This window comes from Danio rerio, chromosome 5 (genome assembly GCF_052040795.2).
Source record: "Danio rerio strain M-AB ecotype USA chromosome 5, GRCz13ab, whole genome shotgun sequence".
NCBI lineage: Eukaryota > Metazoa > Chordata > Actinopteri > Cypriniformes > Danionidae > Danio > Danio rerio.
Window position 1 is genome coordinate 56,327,118 of NC_141025.1, and position 17,028 is coordinate 56,344,145.

A 17,028-nucleotide genomic window follows, 5' to 3' on the forward strand; every position below is an offset into this window, starting at 1 on the left:
GAATGCCCTTCCAGCCGCAACCCATCTCTGGGAAACAACCATACATACATTCACACACACTCATACACTATGGTCAATTTTACCATTCCCAGTTCACCTGTACCACATGTTTTGGAAACCGGAACACCCGGAGGAAACCCATGCGAACACAGGGAGAACATGCAAACTCCACAAAGAAAGCCAACTGACCCAGCTGAGGCTCGAACCAGCAACCTTCTTGCTGTGAGGCGAACATGCCACCCACTGCGCCACCGTGCAGCCCTTATATATAAATGTGATAAATAAAGAAATTGGTGCAGAAGGCTGATAAAAACCATCATACACCAAGGATACTGATGACCCAGGTAAGCTATATATCTACAATCCCCTTATTCGTCACATACATTCATTCATTCATTGTCCTTCGGCGTGGATCCTTTATTCATCACTTTTTTTTGTCATATTCAACGTGTCACCCTTATCTGTTACAGTGAACTGTAAATCATTTTAAGTGTAATGTGACAAAGCAGAGCGAGTACTAACAAACATGTTCCTTAGTTGCTGTATCTGATCCTTCTTATGAAGTCACTCTTCAGGCAATAAAGTCTGTGTGTGACATCTGGATCAGCTGACATTTCCTCTTTCAGGGCTGTGATCACATCATCTTTCCACTGGGACTCATATTGCCAAAGCACACCGACACGCCAACATGTCCCTCTCCCAGCCGATGCCAGCTCTCCTCCTGAGGAAGTCGATGGTGTACTGTTTAGGCATAACAAAAGCATGGATGGTCAAGCAAAGGGCAAGACATTATTTACGCACCGGTTACATTTAGTTAAAAATAACAAGCTCCCTCATTTCAACACCCAAAATATAAGAGTTAAAGTAAAAATTATTACATCTCCTGTGAATTTTTTTTTTTTTTTAAATATTTTCGAAATGATGTTTAACAGAGCAAGGACATTTTCACAGCATGTCTGATAATATTTTTTCTTCTGGAGAAAGTCGTATTTGTTTTATTTCAGCTAGAATAAAAGCATATTAATAATGATAATATAAAAAAAAAACATTTTAGGGTCAATATTATTAACTCCCTTCAGCATTTTTTTTGTGAGTTTACAAAACAAATATTATACAATGATTTGCCTACTTACCCAAACCTGCCTAGTTAAGCCTTTAAGTTACACTTTAAGCTGCACTACTAGTAGTATTTAGTCAAATCTTAATACGGAATACTTTCTAGAAAAATCTGCAGTAAAATAATATGTACTGTCATTAAAAGAAAGTATTTCAGTTATTAGAAATTGGTTATTAAAACTTATGTTTAACAACTTGTGTTAAAAAAATCTCTCTGTTAGAGATTGAGGAAAAAATATACAGGGGGGCTAATAATTCTGACTTCAGTTGTATATGTATACCTGTATATTGATTTTTATAAAGCCAGTAGAACACGTTATTATATTAGCATTATTATTTATCATTACAATAGTCCACCTATCATCAGTGAAATTTGACTCCTGCAGGTGCTGCTAAATTATTGCCTTCATAAATACTCAACAATGGTTAAGGGATTTTAATATCTAACCAGATTTCAGATAAAGCCAAGGAAATTCGAGAAGTACTTGTTACCTATTTAACTTTTGCTTTATGGGACAAAAAAATCTCTCAAAAGCGCACTGAATGCAATTGCAAAATACAGGAATGTCAAATAAGGGGACTTGTTATGGTTTCCATGCAGTTGGTTAATGTGTGCACACACTGTCAGAAATAAAGCTACAAATTGTGTCACTGGCGTGGTACATTTTCAAAACTTACATTTTTGTTCATAACAGGTCCTTAAAGGTCCAATTTAAAATTTAAAAAATACAAGTGCATACCTCACAGTAACTTAAAGGTACAGAAGTGTACCCTAAAGGTACTAAGCCTCACCTGTACAAAAGTGACAGTGACAGCTTTTGTACCTTTATTTCTGAGTGTCTTGTTCAGTTATCAATCAGACTGAGCAAGACTGTCAGAAATAAAGGAGCAAAACACAATTACAACTGGAATACAGTTAAAAGTGTTAAGTGCAATAAGTAAAAATAAGAAATAGAAAGAAAAAAAAAGAACAAAATAAAGAAAGGGGAAGCATCGAAGACTAACCGACTGGACGCATTATATTTTTCACAAGTTACATTTTTTTTGTTGTAAGATAAACGTATAGCTTTAAGCAAGGAATCAACTTTAATGAAAATATGGCAAATGAGAAGAGAGAATTATATATATATATATATATATATATATATATATATATATATATATATATATATATATATATATATATATTTTTTTTTTTTTTTTTTTTTTCGTTTTTAATTTAGGAACTAGAATATTAACAAACAATATCTTTCAATTTAAGGAGTTGTTTCATTGATTGATGATTTATTTAAATAATTACGTAAATCCTGAGATTTTACTTGTGAGTCACAGTTTCCTCACTTTCCTGACATGAAGAACAAGTATCTGCAATATCAGTCAATTTTAAGATATTGACCGGGTATATTTTGTGTGTAATTTTAAAATGAATTTCCTTTGCTTGTTTTGGGATTATATATTTCCATTGGAGAAGCTATATTCTCTTACAATCAATATCTTGTATTAATTCTCACTAATATGATTTCCCTCTTGGAGCGATTCGATTTTTTTGTTGGAGAATTCGAAGAATATGTTTGTTGTTGCATTTCTTATCACATATAATAATACCTTCTAATCATAAGGAGGGTTCTATGGTCCTTTATTTATATATGAAATTTTGTTAGATGTTTTTATTATTTTGGAATAGTTTTTACAATAATGTTAAATTTCTTATATGATGTAGGAAATTGATTAATTTTTATACATTGTTCGTAAGTTAACAAATTCCCAAAGTCTTCAAATAAAGAAAATAAATGTAATATTTCTCTATCAACACCAATTACAAAAAAGAAAGATTTATTCTTGTTTAAAAAAAAATGTTTAACGGGGAGAAAAGTTATGGCAATATTCTGAGTTACAGTAGATAATAAAATTATTACATTTTTATGTCACTGTGATGAATTTAGTTTTTGTTTCTTTTAAATACCCCACACATGAAAAAATTCTATATATACTACAACGTTATTAAACCATAAAATACGGAGATTTATACTGTATAGTTTTCGATTTATAATTTAATAATTAATAGTTAAAATTAAATTCAGTTACATATTTAAATGGGGCGGTTCATTCCGCTGTGGCGACCCCGGATTAATAAAGGGACTAAGCCGACAAGAAAATCAATGAATATTTAAATGAATAATTATGTCAATGTCTTGGGTCACTGTCTGCGCGTATCTAACGCCGCTATCTCCCTCTACAGAGCGCCTCCTCCTACATTAAATATCGCCTACCTTGTGTAGAGCCGCCATTTTAGTACAGGGTAACGCTCCTTTGAAATGAATAGGGGACCAGGTGCAGTGGAGGACTAAGCCATCCAGAGCCAGAGATATATTTATACACACAGTTGAAGTCAGAATTATTAGCCCCATTTGATTTTTTTCTTTTTAAAATATTTCGTAACAGTTTTTTTTTTTTACAGAGCAATGACATTTTCACAGCATGTCTGATAATATTTTTTCTTCTGGAGAAAATCTTATTTGTTTTATTTTGGCTATAATATAAGCAGTTTTTAGTTTTTTAAAACACAATTTTAAGGTCAAAATTATTAGCCCCTTTATGCTATATATATATATATATATATATATATATATATATATATATATATATATATATATATATATATATATATATATATATATCTCCGTTATAAACGACTCGTTCACTTTGTGAACGAGTCGTTTATAACGGAGATTATATACATATATTATATACATATATATATACGACTTTACATATATATAAAACGACTTTGTGTTCTTTGTTTGCTCGTCACTACACCCACACCATTGAAGTCTAGCATCTTCACATTGGCACACTGTCTTGAGTTTGATTAAATGACTTGTGTCCTGGGAGCACTGTACAAATGTGGCGGCACTATTGACGCATGGTCAGGGTCCGTTTGCGATATTTAGTGTGTATACCTATATACTACAGCAGTGACTGCGTAAAATGTAGCGCATCTTTCACCACCTGCAGTACATTTGAGAATCCGCGTGTGCAACACAGTGCATACGTCATCAACGCGCCAACCCGATCAGCTGCAGCAAAGCTGTAGTCTCTCTTGGAGACTATTTTTAATCATAAGAGTTTTGGCCGGTTTTCAAACAAGCTCCTGTTGCAGACCAAACGGTAAAGATCTGATATCGTTAATGTAGTAAAATGCACACAGCTGTCAGACGCGTGTCTGCCTCCAAATCCTCCAAGAAATCCAGCACTCAGACCACTATCAGCAGGTTCTTCACTAATGCAAGCGATCGGGCTCAACCAACTGAGCAGATTAACTGTCAAGACCGACGCCATGAGGGCAGAGGGAAGGTAAGAGAGAGAGAGACAGAGAGAGACAAAGAGAGCAGTAATAGACACAGACAACTTATTTATGTGGAGATATAGACTGCAAGGGATAGTTCACCACAAAAAAATAAGATTGACAGTATTCACTCACCTCAAGTGGTTCCAAACCTTTTTTAGTTTCTTGAATGCTGAATACCTGTAACTCTTGACTTCCAAAGTTACAATAACAAATACTATTGTAAGTTAGTCAACAAATGTTACAGGTTTCCCGCCTTGTTCACAACATGTTGAAAAGATTGTTTAACGAAATGACTCCTTAGTGGGGCATTCTACCAGAAACGTACATGATCTGTCCCTGAAATAAAGACATAAATATAGTGAATAATTTTTTTATCCCAAAAAAATGTCTAAAATGAACTGATGGTTGATTCATGTGAGTGGTTCTGTAAATGAATGTCGGTTCTTTGATTTTTTTTCTTTAAAAATGTACAAACCTTGTCATTGTACTTGTCCTCAGCCCAATTGAACCTTTAACCCAGGGGTCACCAATCCTGGTCCGGGAGGGCCGGTGTCCCTGCAGGGTTTAGCTCCATCTTGCCTCAACACACCTGCCTGGATGTTTCAAGTATACCTAGTAAGACCTTGATTAGCTTGTTCAGGTGTGTTTGATTAGGGTTGGAGCTAAAACCTGCTGCACACCGGCCCTCCAGGAACAAGTTTGGTGACCACTGCTTTAACCCATAAGAACCCAGACCGATTTGTCCTTTCTTAAGGCCCAAGGTGTTTTTTTTAACATGCATTTTTTATTTCTCTTTGCTATTTGGGCTTATTGGGACCTAATTAGAATAAAAATCTAAGTATCATCTTTTGATATGATGTACTTTTATAGAAAAATGATGTCCATATATGTGGACTCGTGGTCCAAATTTACATAAAAACTTTTTCCCCAGGATTTTTTTTGTGCATATTTAACATTTTTTGAACTTGCTTTGACTATCAGAGAGTAAAAACAAATTTTTAAAAGTAGGGTTTGGAACATTTCATATGCTGCAAAATGCTGCAGGATGATACCGTCTGTAACAAAATATAAAACATTCAAAGTTTTTTAAAAATGTGCTGTCCAGTCTAGGGTTGTGACGATGAGGAAATTTCACCACCGGTTAATCGACATGTGACAACACCGGTAATACCGGTATCACCGTGGGGGTGGGGGTTTCCTCTGTTCTTTCTGCTTTTAAATAGCTTATAAATGCGTGCGTATAATACTTTAACTTTCAGTTTTGCAGCAGTTGCCAATTCGGCGTCAATTGTTTGAATGGACGAATGTGATGAATGTTACAATGTTTTTAAAACGAATAAGAAAATAAAATAGAAAGGTAAATAATTTAATTGCTCAGAGTTTAATAAGATTAAACAAGAAACGAATATAAAAGAAAAACTTTCAAAATTACATTACAAAAATGACAGGTCGACACAGTCTTTAAAAAAATAGATAAATAAAACACTGTAAATTAGCATTTATTAACAGTGAGGTTTACATGTTCTTTGCCAGGAATCCTGGCCAATATGTTGACCATCTTTGGCTTAAGATGGGATTTTGTGGGGCTCACTATATGTTCCCCATAGTGCTGAACACACTCTCAGATGAGCAGCTTGTTGCGCACACGCAAAGATATTTTTTGGATCACAACTAAACAAGCTAGCACTCGTTTTATATATAAACTATAAATGAAAAAAAGAAATGTTAAGAAATTAAATATTATGTAAAAAATCTAAAGAATACAGGCTAAATAAAAGCTCCTCGTCAGAGCAAAAAATCACCACACGCGTGTCAGTTTACTAGACAGACGAAGCAACTTTCGTTTTTTAAAGAGAGCGGCCTCACTGATAAAACACGCGCGCACACACAGGTTACACTCTTGTAGGCGTATTCATCTTTTATTTTTTATACATGAAACGCATAAAGTGCAAAAAAGAAGAGCTGAATTCGGAAAAAGTGCTCACTTCAGTTGCCTTGATGGTTGCTTTGTTTCTCTGCAGTTGGCTTGTCAATGGCGCGGCATTGCTACATTCTTGTTTCAATAAAAATAAGATATTCATTATTAAACATTGTGAGATGATGGTCGCGTGATTTTTAAAATGAGAGTATGCCTTGCATATTTATTCTCACGAGATAAATGAAATATGACGCATTATGTTCAGATTTTAATTATAGTGCATGCTCTGGTCATGAGTAAATTATTACGATTTCTATTTTCCATTTAATTCAAATAAATATTTAATAAAAAAAAAAAAACGAATACTTAGAAAAAACAAATGTGGGGACGGTGTCACGGTGGAAAAGTGATGTCACCGGTGTTGCGTCTTAAAACCGGTATCACCGTCAACACCGTCTATCGTGGCAAGCCTACTGTCCACGTATGTGGACACTCAGGCCCTAGGACACAGGTGTCAAATCAAGTTGTTGGAGGGCCGTAGGCCTGCACAGTTTAGCTTTAACCCTAATTAAACACACCTGATCAAAGTAATTGAGTCCTTCACGCTTGTTTGAAACCTACTGGTAGGTGTGTTGGAGCAGGGTTGGAACTAAACGGTGCAGAGTTGTGACCCTCCAGGAACTGGATTCGACACCCCTGCCCTTGGAGGTTATAGGAAAATTGTGAGGCATATAATACAGACCAAATGGACCACTTATAACATGTTTCTGCAGTTGGTTTTGAAATGCAACCCCTCTTCGTGAAAGATCTGTAATGTTACATATGTGACATTGGGCGTTTATTATAAATTTTACATCTACATGTCACATTGGGCAGTTTTTCACAATTAAAAAAAATACATTTGTTAGTTTTATTTGCTACATAAAATTTGTTTTTGTTTATTTGCTTTTCCATAACATATTTCAAAGCTCCATGACTGTGACCATTATATTTTACAACTCTTTCGAAACATTAAAATTCTACCTTTTTTTTTTTTTTTTTTTGGTATAGTTGTTTGTGTATTTTATACACTATCCGAAAATGAGTGCACTAAATAAAAATAAATAACTTCCTCCAAGCGACACAATGGCGTAGTGGGTAGCACTGTCCCCTCACAGCAAGAAGGTTGCTGGTTCGAACCCTGGCTGGGTCAGTTGGCGTGCCTGTTTGAAGTTTGCATGTTCTCCGCGTTTTGCCGTGGGTTTCCTCCGGGTCCTCCTGTTTCCCCCACTGTCCAAACACATGCAATATAGGGGAATTGAATAACTAAATTAGCCCTATCGTGTGTGTATGTGGGAATGCAAGAGTGTATGGGTGTTTCCCAGTACTGGGTTGCAGTTAAAAGGGCATCTGCTGTGTAAAACATATGCTGAATAATTTGTCGGTTCCAATCAATATTTCTAGTTCAACAGTGGTATTTACATTCTTTTGTGTTCCAGATAGTTGCGCACTGTACAAATGTGCTTGTTCCTTCAGTAACTCGAACATCTCTGCTGTTATGAACTTTCTGAAATACTCCAGGGGTGTGTGAAGGTTGTCTGGAGGGTTGGAACTTGACTCTCTGAATGTGCACTCACATTCACTCAGGGGTGTTAAAATGTTTCTTTCTCCAAGAAAAAGTTTTGTTACCCTGGCTGGTTGCTTTTTTTTTGACCAGAGTTTATGTTTGGCTGTGCAGCTTCTGAATCTAGACCACTTGATCTGCTAATGTCTGAATCAGATCCGCTTGGTTCATAATTTTGTTATGCTAAAAACTGTTTATTTAGAAAATAATATATAATTTATTTAATTGTATAAATAAATTCAAAAAATAAATACTACTAATATATAATACAAGTAAATTTACGATTGTCCCCATGTTTCAGTCAGTCCTGTCACATTTGCATTAAATTTAACATAAAACGTGTGTAATACACAAGGCTATGACTCAAAGGAAGTGACATCATTTAATGGAGAAGCTGACAGTGATCAAGGATGCGTTCTACAACGAAAGCATCTTAGTAAAGAATAAATCGTTTTTAATAAGAATTAGCATGAAAAAGATTTTATGTTTGTGATTTATTTGATTCACAAAGGAACTTCTATTCATATGGTGATTTTATGGTTAAATATAATTTCCCTGTTATTCATAATGAATTCTATACTGTGATTAAAGCCTTACCTAATGGCCTTGTTCATTTAATGAAATGCCACGTCATTTGAAGTAATTGTTAAAAAAGAACCAAAATTTTTAGTTGAAGACAAATGCATTTTTGACCTAAAATGTAATATTAAAAATATAAGGAACGTGTTTCAGTCAAAGAAAAGAATTACTCCAAGGGGAAAATATCTTTGGAATTCTTTAATAGATAAAATTAATTGGAAAAAGGCTTGGCTCCTACCTAACAAATTGTGTGTTCCCAAAAAAGTTAAAGAATTACATTTAAAAGTGTTTCACAATATCTACCACACGAATGAGATTGTTTCTAAATTCGGTAATCCTGGCTCAAATTGTGTGTTACTCAAGCATTGAATCAATTGATAATCTTTTTGTCAAATGCCCACATGTTAATTTGTTTTGGTCTGATTTATCCGTCTATTTTTCATCAAAATTTAAGTTAAACATTGATTTTTCCATATGTGATGTAATTTGTTTTTTTTCTCATTACAAACATAACATAGAATTTATAGGCAATATATTTATTTTATTGGGCAAATATTATGTTCACAAATGTAAATTTTCTTCATCATTACCTAAATTGCTGAATTTGTGACTTAAATTATTTAATTAATTTAATTATTTACTTAATTTACAAAATGTTTATAGCAAAAAAAGTGTTAAAACTGTGAAATTTTATAAGGACTTTGTAAATATTGTTTAATTTGATCATTTGCCTCTGTACTGTTTTTTAATTTTTATTTATTTTATTTTATTATTAAAAATTAATAATAAACTGATTTACTATTGTACTTGATGTCATCCCATTGTTATGATTAATATGTTTGTATTTTTAAAACACAAAAAAAAAAAAATCAATGATGCACTCTATCATTAAATTTTATGATTGTTTTTTTGAGGAAGACACATTTTTAAAAAATATAAGTTTCTGGTTGAATGTCCCAAGTAAAGATTGAGTAAATGATGACAGAATGTAAATTTTCTGGGTTGAACTAGCCCTTGAACACCTCTAGTGCTTCAGTTCAGAGTCATGCCAACAGTTTAAGACAAAAACACTATATTCATCTCATGCTGAAGCTCTAACTGTTTCAAAACAGGCACCTTCTGAAATGTAAACCTGTTCTGTTTTAGAAGAGGTTGTCTGATGGAGGAGCATCCACAGATAAACGAGCCAAACTCTCGGTCAGCGTGGAGCAGGAGAAGGATGAGGAGCTCACAGTGACCCCCAGCACCTGTAAGCACACACATGCTACACTATAGAAGCGTATGTGTAGCAATATTCATTCAAATTTAATATGCAAAATAGCAATGTACTACAATTCACATACTCATGACATACTGTAAGTGGAAACTTTGGTGCAAAATGAAAATGCTTCATACAGCACAACTCATTCCTTTCGTTCGCTTTTTTGTTGTTTTCAGATGGTTTGTTTGTGTAATTCCATTGCACTGTTTATTTTAAAGCAGCTTATTTATGCAGATCTCAGAAGACTTAGTATAACTAGATATGTGAGTTTATTCATTCATTTTGAGGGTTTCCGCAGGGTCTTAAAAAGTCTCAAATTTAAAAATCGAAATTTAAGGCCTTAAAAAGTCTTAAATTCGCTGTTCTTAGGTCTTAAATATTTTGCACAGGTCTTATTTTTCCGATGTCCATGTAACACTACATCTAATGTTCATTTTAGAGGTTTTCGTGTTGTTGTAGTTCTTAATTTCTCTAGTCCAATTTCCTTTGCCTCAGTACCTTATTTATCAGGGATCGCCACAGCATATTGTACTAAGCAGACTCCCTAGTTTTTCACGGTTTGTGATTTTTTTTGCGTTAAAAATGACATTTTGTGGTGGTAATTCCCGATTTTGCATATACATATGTATACTATGTGTGTATCATATTCACCATATAAGACAGCCTACTATGCTAGGTGTGCAGTCTGACACAACGACACAAATCATAAAAATAAAGCTTCTTTATATCAGTCTCTTGTTAAGACAAAATGAAAATGAGTTAAAATTTGATACATCTCTAATATGATAAAGAGCCTTTTTTTCACAACACTGTTACATGCAGCAAAATTGGACTCCTCACTATACACAAATATTACGAATTTCAAAGGAAAACTGGTTAGTCGAGACATAGCATAGTGTTTGCTAAATTATTAAATGTAATGTACCTTTCCAAAATGAGTGAAACCAGATGTAAATTCATAAACATTTTCAACTAAACAGTAAAGTTGAAACATAAAAAAAAAAAAATGGTTAGGATTGTAGAAGTGTGATACACGTAGGGCTGGGCGATATGGAAAAAATGCAAACTCAGTCGTCTTTTTCCATATTGAACAATAACAATAAACTTCAAAAGATATTATCCCAACAATGACTGATGCAACAAAAATGAGGTGGTTCAATAAATTACAATTTAAAATATTGTTTATTAGGAAAAACAGATCACATTTTGGCTTTAAATTAAACAAACAAGTACAATACATTTAAAAAGCCTAATCTGGCATTAAGGGGTAAATTAAATGTGTAAAACATAAACAATTAAACATATACAGTACAACATCCAGCAAGTCCACAAACCATACCGTTAAACATATTATTGTGGAAGGCCCTATTTTTAATGTTATTAGACAACAATTTTTATCTGCATAGACTTTAATTGAAATATTTTTAATGTGAATCCTTCTAAAATTTACATTTTTTTTTAATCAAAAGTAAACCTTAAAAACTGTTTTAGATTTTTATCTTATATATTATCACTACTAGTATTATTAATATTTATGTATTTACGTTGTATGTTATTTATTGCTGTTGGTGACTTCTTATTGTTAACTATAACTATAGAAAAGTGGTATTTATAAAATGTGGTAAACTTGATCTGTTTTTTTTTTCTTTTGTCTATTTATTTATTTATTTATTTATTTTTTCCATGACATAGCTAAAGAAGCTGAAATGGCAAAAAACTCAGAATTCTCTCTCTCTTCAGCAAGTCCACACAAATTGTTAAACAAGTTTTTTTTGTTTTGTTTTTTGGGGTGATTTTTTTTTTTTTTTTTTTGTGATTGAATATGCTGGTTGTGTTGCCAGATTTGTTTCTTTTTTCACAAACCATTGACATTACAGATCGTTTAAATCTGTTCCTTGAACCACTTCCATCTAACCGAATTTGTGCTGCCTTGTTTTGTCAATAATTTCATCATATTTGGATAATAGCTCAAGGTTAGTTAACTTTCGTCAAGGCTTCCGCTTATAATTTCCTTCTTTTTGTTGTCTTGTCGAGTTTGTTAGCAAAGTGCGGTAGGAAATGATCCTTTGACTTCATACTAATTGGTTATTTGTTATCGCATACTGCTGCTCTGTGATTAGCTCTTAGATCAATATCGAGTAAAAATGACCAGAGCTTATCATTGTTATTGAAATAAAATTTATCGCAATTTAATACAATATTGTTTATTGGCCCAGCCCTAGATTCACGAAATACTGATCTCGTAGAGCAATTAAATTTAACAGGGCAATGGTGAAACTCGATTAGAAATATTCTGCATTTTGATTAAGTAACTTATCAGAATTATTCTGAATAATACATGTATAGTAGTTGCATACAGTTGCACTTTGTTCTGACTGAAATTTTTAAAAGGTTTTATATAGAGCTTTTTAAATTAAACAATGTGTTTTATTTTGACGTCATTATTATTACTAAGCATGAAAGCGTAAATCTTTGACCTTGAGAATGGACCATATTTGATGTGCCTTGTAATACTGCATATTTGTTAAACTATTAGCAATATTGTCAAGTATGTTGTGCCATGACATGTTTTATGCATAATGCATAAAAAACACAAGTACATTACATGATTATCATAAGATGTACTGAAAGCTTTACTTTCCCTTTTATGTGCAGTAGGTAAGACTGTGTCCTCTAAAGTCAGTATCAGCCATGCCACCCTGACCAGACTTAAAGACTTCAGCTGCCCAGGGAGCTCAGATTCAGTGATGGAGTTGGAGCCTTCACATTCGGGAAAAGCTGAAAGTTCTGCCTCACAGCAACACAATGTTATTATCCATAACGAAATGGTTGAAGAGTTCAAAGAAGAGCCCATTAAGATTAAACAGGTTTGATTTTTAAAACTGATATATTAGTTTCAGAAAGTATCTTTTTTGTTTGAAACATCCTTTTATTTGACTGTAGATTGCATGAAAAACTGCTTGATTTATCTACACCAGTGGTTTCCAAAGTTTTCAGCACATGACCGCCAAAAATAACAATGCCAACAATAACAACAGAAAGATTACAAATTTTCCCAACAGAGAAAACCACCAGCTATCAAGAATGCATGAGTATACGGTGTCATAGCTTTGCAATCAAAAAATGTCATTATAATGGAAGTCAATGAGGAAAAACAGCCACAAACATAACAAAAGGGGAGTCAGTTTGCCCAGCAGGGGTGTAGATTTAGCATAGAAGGAGGGGACATGTCTCCACCAATATCCAACGACTAAAGAATATCCTCACCAATAATTTAATTCACTTAAAAATATAGCAAAAATAGCACTGTCAACATTAACGTGGGCATAGAGTTAAATCATATTCTCTATTCGAGTCGTTTTGCCAACAAAAACTGTAATGAACATTGTGATTGGCCGAACCTTTCTTTTAACTAGTCAAAATTGGTGGTTCATAGATTTGTCACCAACAATCATTTTATTTGTTTAAACATAGAGAAAATTTTGGACGAATTAAGGCTCAAAATCACCACAGGGTGGATAAAAACATCGGATTCATTTATTCAATGTTTGATTTTAACATTTACCTTATTTAATGAGATAGGTGGGCTCTATGTTTGGATCACAGCAAGTCCTTTTTTAGAAACATTTTGGAGACCACTTGTTCAGTCATGACCTGTATTTATTTTTACATGTGTGCATGAGTGGCAAAAAGATGTTGGAATGTTTCAAATGTAATAAGCTGTAAAACCAATGTGCTACATTTGATGTTATTGCTGTGTTGTTAATTTAATTTAATTTAATTTAATTTAATTTAATTTAATTTAATTTAATTTAATTTAATTTAATTTAATTTAATTTAATTTAATTTAATTTAATTTAATTTAATTACTCCATGAATGAATGAATGAAAAAAGAAAGAATGGTTATGAATAAAATATGGTCATTCTGATAATTTAACAACATTTATTTGACTTTTGGAAATCTAAATATTCATCGCCGAAAGTAAAAATTTATTTTCTCCATAGAGAAAGTGGTTTTGTAAAATAGCTGAGAAACCTGTAAATTCAGTCTTTGTTGAACCCTACATATTTAAAAAAAAAAAACCTTCATATTCAATAAACTTAAATTGTAAAGACATACTAGATTATCCATGCTGCTGTGCAGAAAAAAATAGATATTTAGCTTCACCCACTCTTATAAAGCACTGCAAATGAAGCAACTTGAGATGAAAGGTTTCATGTTTATCCATTGATTTGAATTAGATTGTGTAATTCAGACTGCATTATGGGATTGTAGTTCTATCCCTCATTAAATCATAGGTTTCAAACTGGATTCCTGAAGGGCCGCTGCTCTGCACAGTTTTGCTTCAACGTTCATCAAACACAGCTGACTCAGCTAATCACGGTGATCAAGAATACTAGAGACCATTAAGCAGGTGTGAGTTGGAGGTAGTTGGAGCTAAACTATGCAGAGCTGTGGCCCTCCAGGAATTATGTTTGAGACCACAGCATTAAATACTTGATCTTGAATCTGGTTGGGTCATTTCATGGCTAATGATTCTTTAAGATATTTTAATGACACTATGGGAAAAATACTTTTAGTATTTGTACTGCTGAAAATGTTGGGTGACCCTAACCCAGCTAGAATTGTTCTTTTTTCTTTATAGAAACCTAGTCAAATCAACAGTCAATAAATCACCAGTCATCAAATAAAGAGAAATAAATGTGACTACAAATGTCTTAATTTTGGACTATTATTAGACTTCCTAGTACTGTCCATATTTAGCCTTGTTTTAGTCAAAGTGTCTGTTTAGATGTCAATTATATGTCTGTTAAACACAAAATTGCTTGGCGTGAATGCAATTAATTGCTCTTTGCCACAATGTCTATTTAAACGTGATGTTTTTTCCTCTTTCTGTTTACAGGAGTTCTCCTTTAGTCAGTACGCTAAGAATACTGGAAACAGGAAAAGTTTAGAAGAGCCTTCTGTTTCCAACAGGAGAACCAAGACCATTTACACTCCTCTAGAAGAACAGTACATGGAGATAAAAAAGCAGCATGTGGACACAGTGCTTTGCGTCGAGTGTGGGTATAAATACAGGTTCTTCGGCGAGGATGCAGAGGTAAGAACTAGATCACAAATAGCAGATATTGGGTGATCCATCGAGGCGATTTATGACTCGTTTTCACTGAGTGGTACATTACAGTACGGTTTGGGTCGGTACGGGTCACCTTTATCAGGCTTGCGTTTCCACAACAAAGGGTACCCTTTTGGTGGGTGTGGTTTGCGAAAGAAAGTTTAAGTCGACGTCATGCTCGCTTGAATAAATGTCTATACAGTAAAGCTGTACGGGTCGTTTACATATTATATGAGAAGCACTTCTCACAAAACAAATGCTTTATACACAAATACTGGTTTATATATGTTTATTGCTTACTTTTCTATGAATATGATTTGATTAAAACTGAAGATCAATGACAGTGCAAAATAGCCTTACGTTTGTAATTATATAAAATAATAATATAAATGCAACAAATATATACACAAACAACCCCTTACAGTCTCCGATATATTATTAATTACAGAAAAACTACACACATCATACATTTAGCACTTATTTGAGTTCAGAAACACATGCAATATAGCCCACAGTCAGCACAAACCATTCATCTGTGTCTGTATTCTTCACCAGCACATGTAAGCTCTGTTAGAGAGTAATTTTGTCATTCCCAGTTCATAACAGTCCAGAAGGCAAAGATAAACATGGCAGTTTTTCAAGATTCAGGTTGCCAAAACAATTTTGCTCCTGTGTTTTGTCGGGCTTCTCCTTTTTTTTCCGCGCTTCACTTTTGCACCTGTCCTTTTCTTTCTGAATGGATCAGATGACGGAGACACTTCCATAATCACACACACGTTATTATCATCATCTCAAGAAGTTTGTCAAATATAACGTTAGACGCGATCAAGCTTCTGGAGGAAAGCGAAAACCGCTCACACTTTTAAACGGGCTCGTAAAACAACAACAGGACACAGCAGATTTTTCTTCTTGTCTTTGTGTCTGTTCATCAAGATGACGACAAGGTTTGTTTGAACCCGGGTCATCCATGGCTCAATATTATATGCATATAGTATTTTCATGTAATGTCTCGGTTTTGTATTTAAAAAAATATGGTGGTTCCTTTGTTTTCATTCTGTCTAGCTCCACGTGCTTGTGACGTATCCCTGTGACCAATAAGCGTTCAGCTGCATGTGTAGCTCCGCCTTTTGGTACCCTTTCGAAAGGGTGCCGAAAAAGTGGTATGGTACGGTTTGGTTTGGTACGATTTTTGACAGTGGAAACGGCCATAAAAGCGCACCAAACCGTACCACTCAGTGGAAACGGGCCATAAGAGAGCCCCATTACACCTTTTTAAAAAATATTACTTTGCATGCAATGTGTAATATACATATTTATATTTGTGAATATAAAAGGTCTGCAAATTCATAAAGAACTAAGTACGTGATCCGGAAAAAGCTATAGTCATAGTAAAGCTATAGTATAACCAGTGGTGGAAAGAGTACTGAAAAAGCATACTTAAGTAAAATACCATTACTTGCCTAAGAATGAAGTGTGAGTAGAGTAAAAGTACCTGTTGTAAAAAAAAGTAGGAATAAAAAGTAGCCCTTTTAAAAGTACTCATGAGTAGTGATTATTATGCTCTAAAAAGTTGATGCATTTACATATAATTTGTGGATGTGTGTGTGTGTAAGCCTAACATTCTATAGTGCATTTAGTTTTTGCCCAGCAGGCACACAATGTCATAAGATGCTAGTATTAGGTTAGATTTAGGTTGTGATGTCAGGTGACCAAAATTCAATGTCTAGCCAGTGTTTAAGGACAACACTATTTTGATGTCCAATAATGACATCAAAAAATGTTGATAATTGGTTGATTTTAGGTTGTTAGAAAGTGACCAAAATCCAATGAGTCAACATCTTAAAACCAACATCCTATTGACGTCAAATACTGACATTAGTTCATCAGTTATGGCAACCAAAATTCAACGTCTGATAGAAGTCATGGTGGTAACGTGGACACAACGTCAAGCTGTAACATCATTAGACGTTGATATTTGGTTGGTTTTAGGTTGAACGTTGGACTGTGACATCTGGCTGACGTTGAGTTCTAATGTAAAACTGATTTTCATTTCCAAACAAAATGCAGCGTCTTCTCAACGTTAG

The 17,028-nt window shown here is 33.8% G+C and overlaps 1 protein-coding gene and 1 long non-coding RNA gene across 9 annotated transcripts in view; one reads left to right on the top strand and one right to left on the bottom strand.

Annotated features, from left to right (window-relative positions):
• Positions 1-396: 396 nt before the first annotated feature.
• LOC147844387 (uncharacterized) lies at positions 397-5,052 on the bottom strand. The gene is made up of 3 exons (XR_015491775.1): positions 4,941-5,052; positions 4,598-4,801; positions 397-741 (listed from the first exon to the last, which is right to left on the bottom strand). It is a non-coding gene; the product is annotated as an uncharacterized LOC147844387 (long non-coding RNA).
• msh3 (mutS homolog 3 (E. coli)) overlaps positions 4,159-17,028 on the top strand; it is a 186,574-nt gene continuing 173,704 nt past the window's right edge. For 4 of the 8 annotated variants that reach the window (XR_015490413.1, XM_087252484.1, XM_087252482.1 and 1 more), the window contains exons 1-4: positions 4,159-4,470; positions 9,712-9,814; positions 12,482-12,693; positions 14,732-14,929. Coding sequence is in view for 7 of the 8 variants with exons in the window: in XM_087252484.1 (XP_087108610.1) it covers positions 4,315-4,470; positions 9,712-9,814; positions 12,482-12,693; positions 14,732-14,929 (669 nt within the window). In the remaining variant the exon portion in view is untranslated. 8 annotated transcript variants of the gene reach the window in all.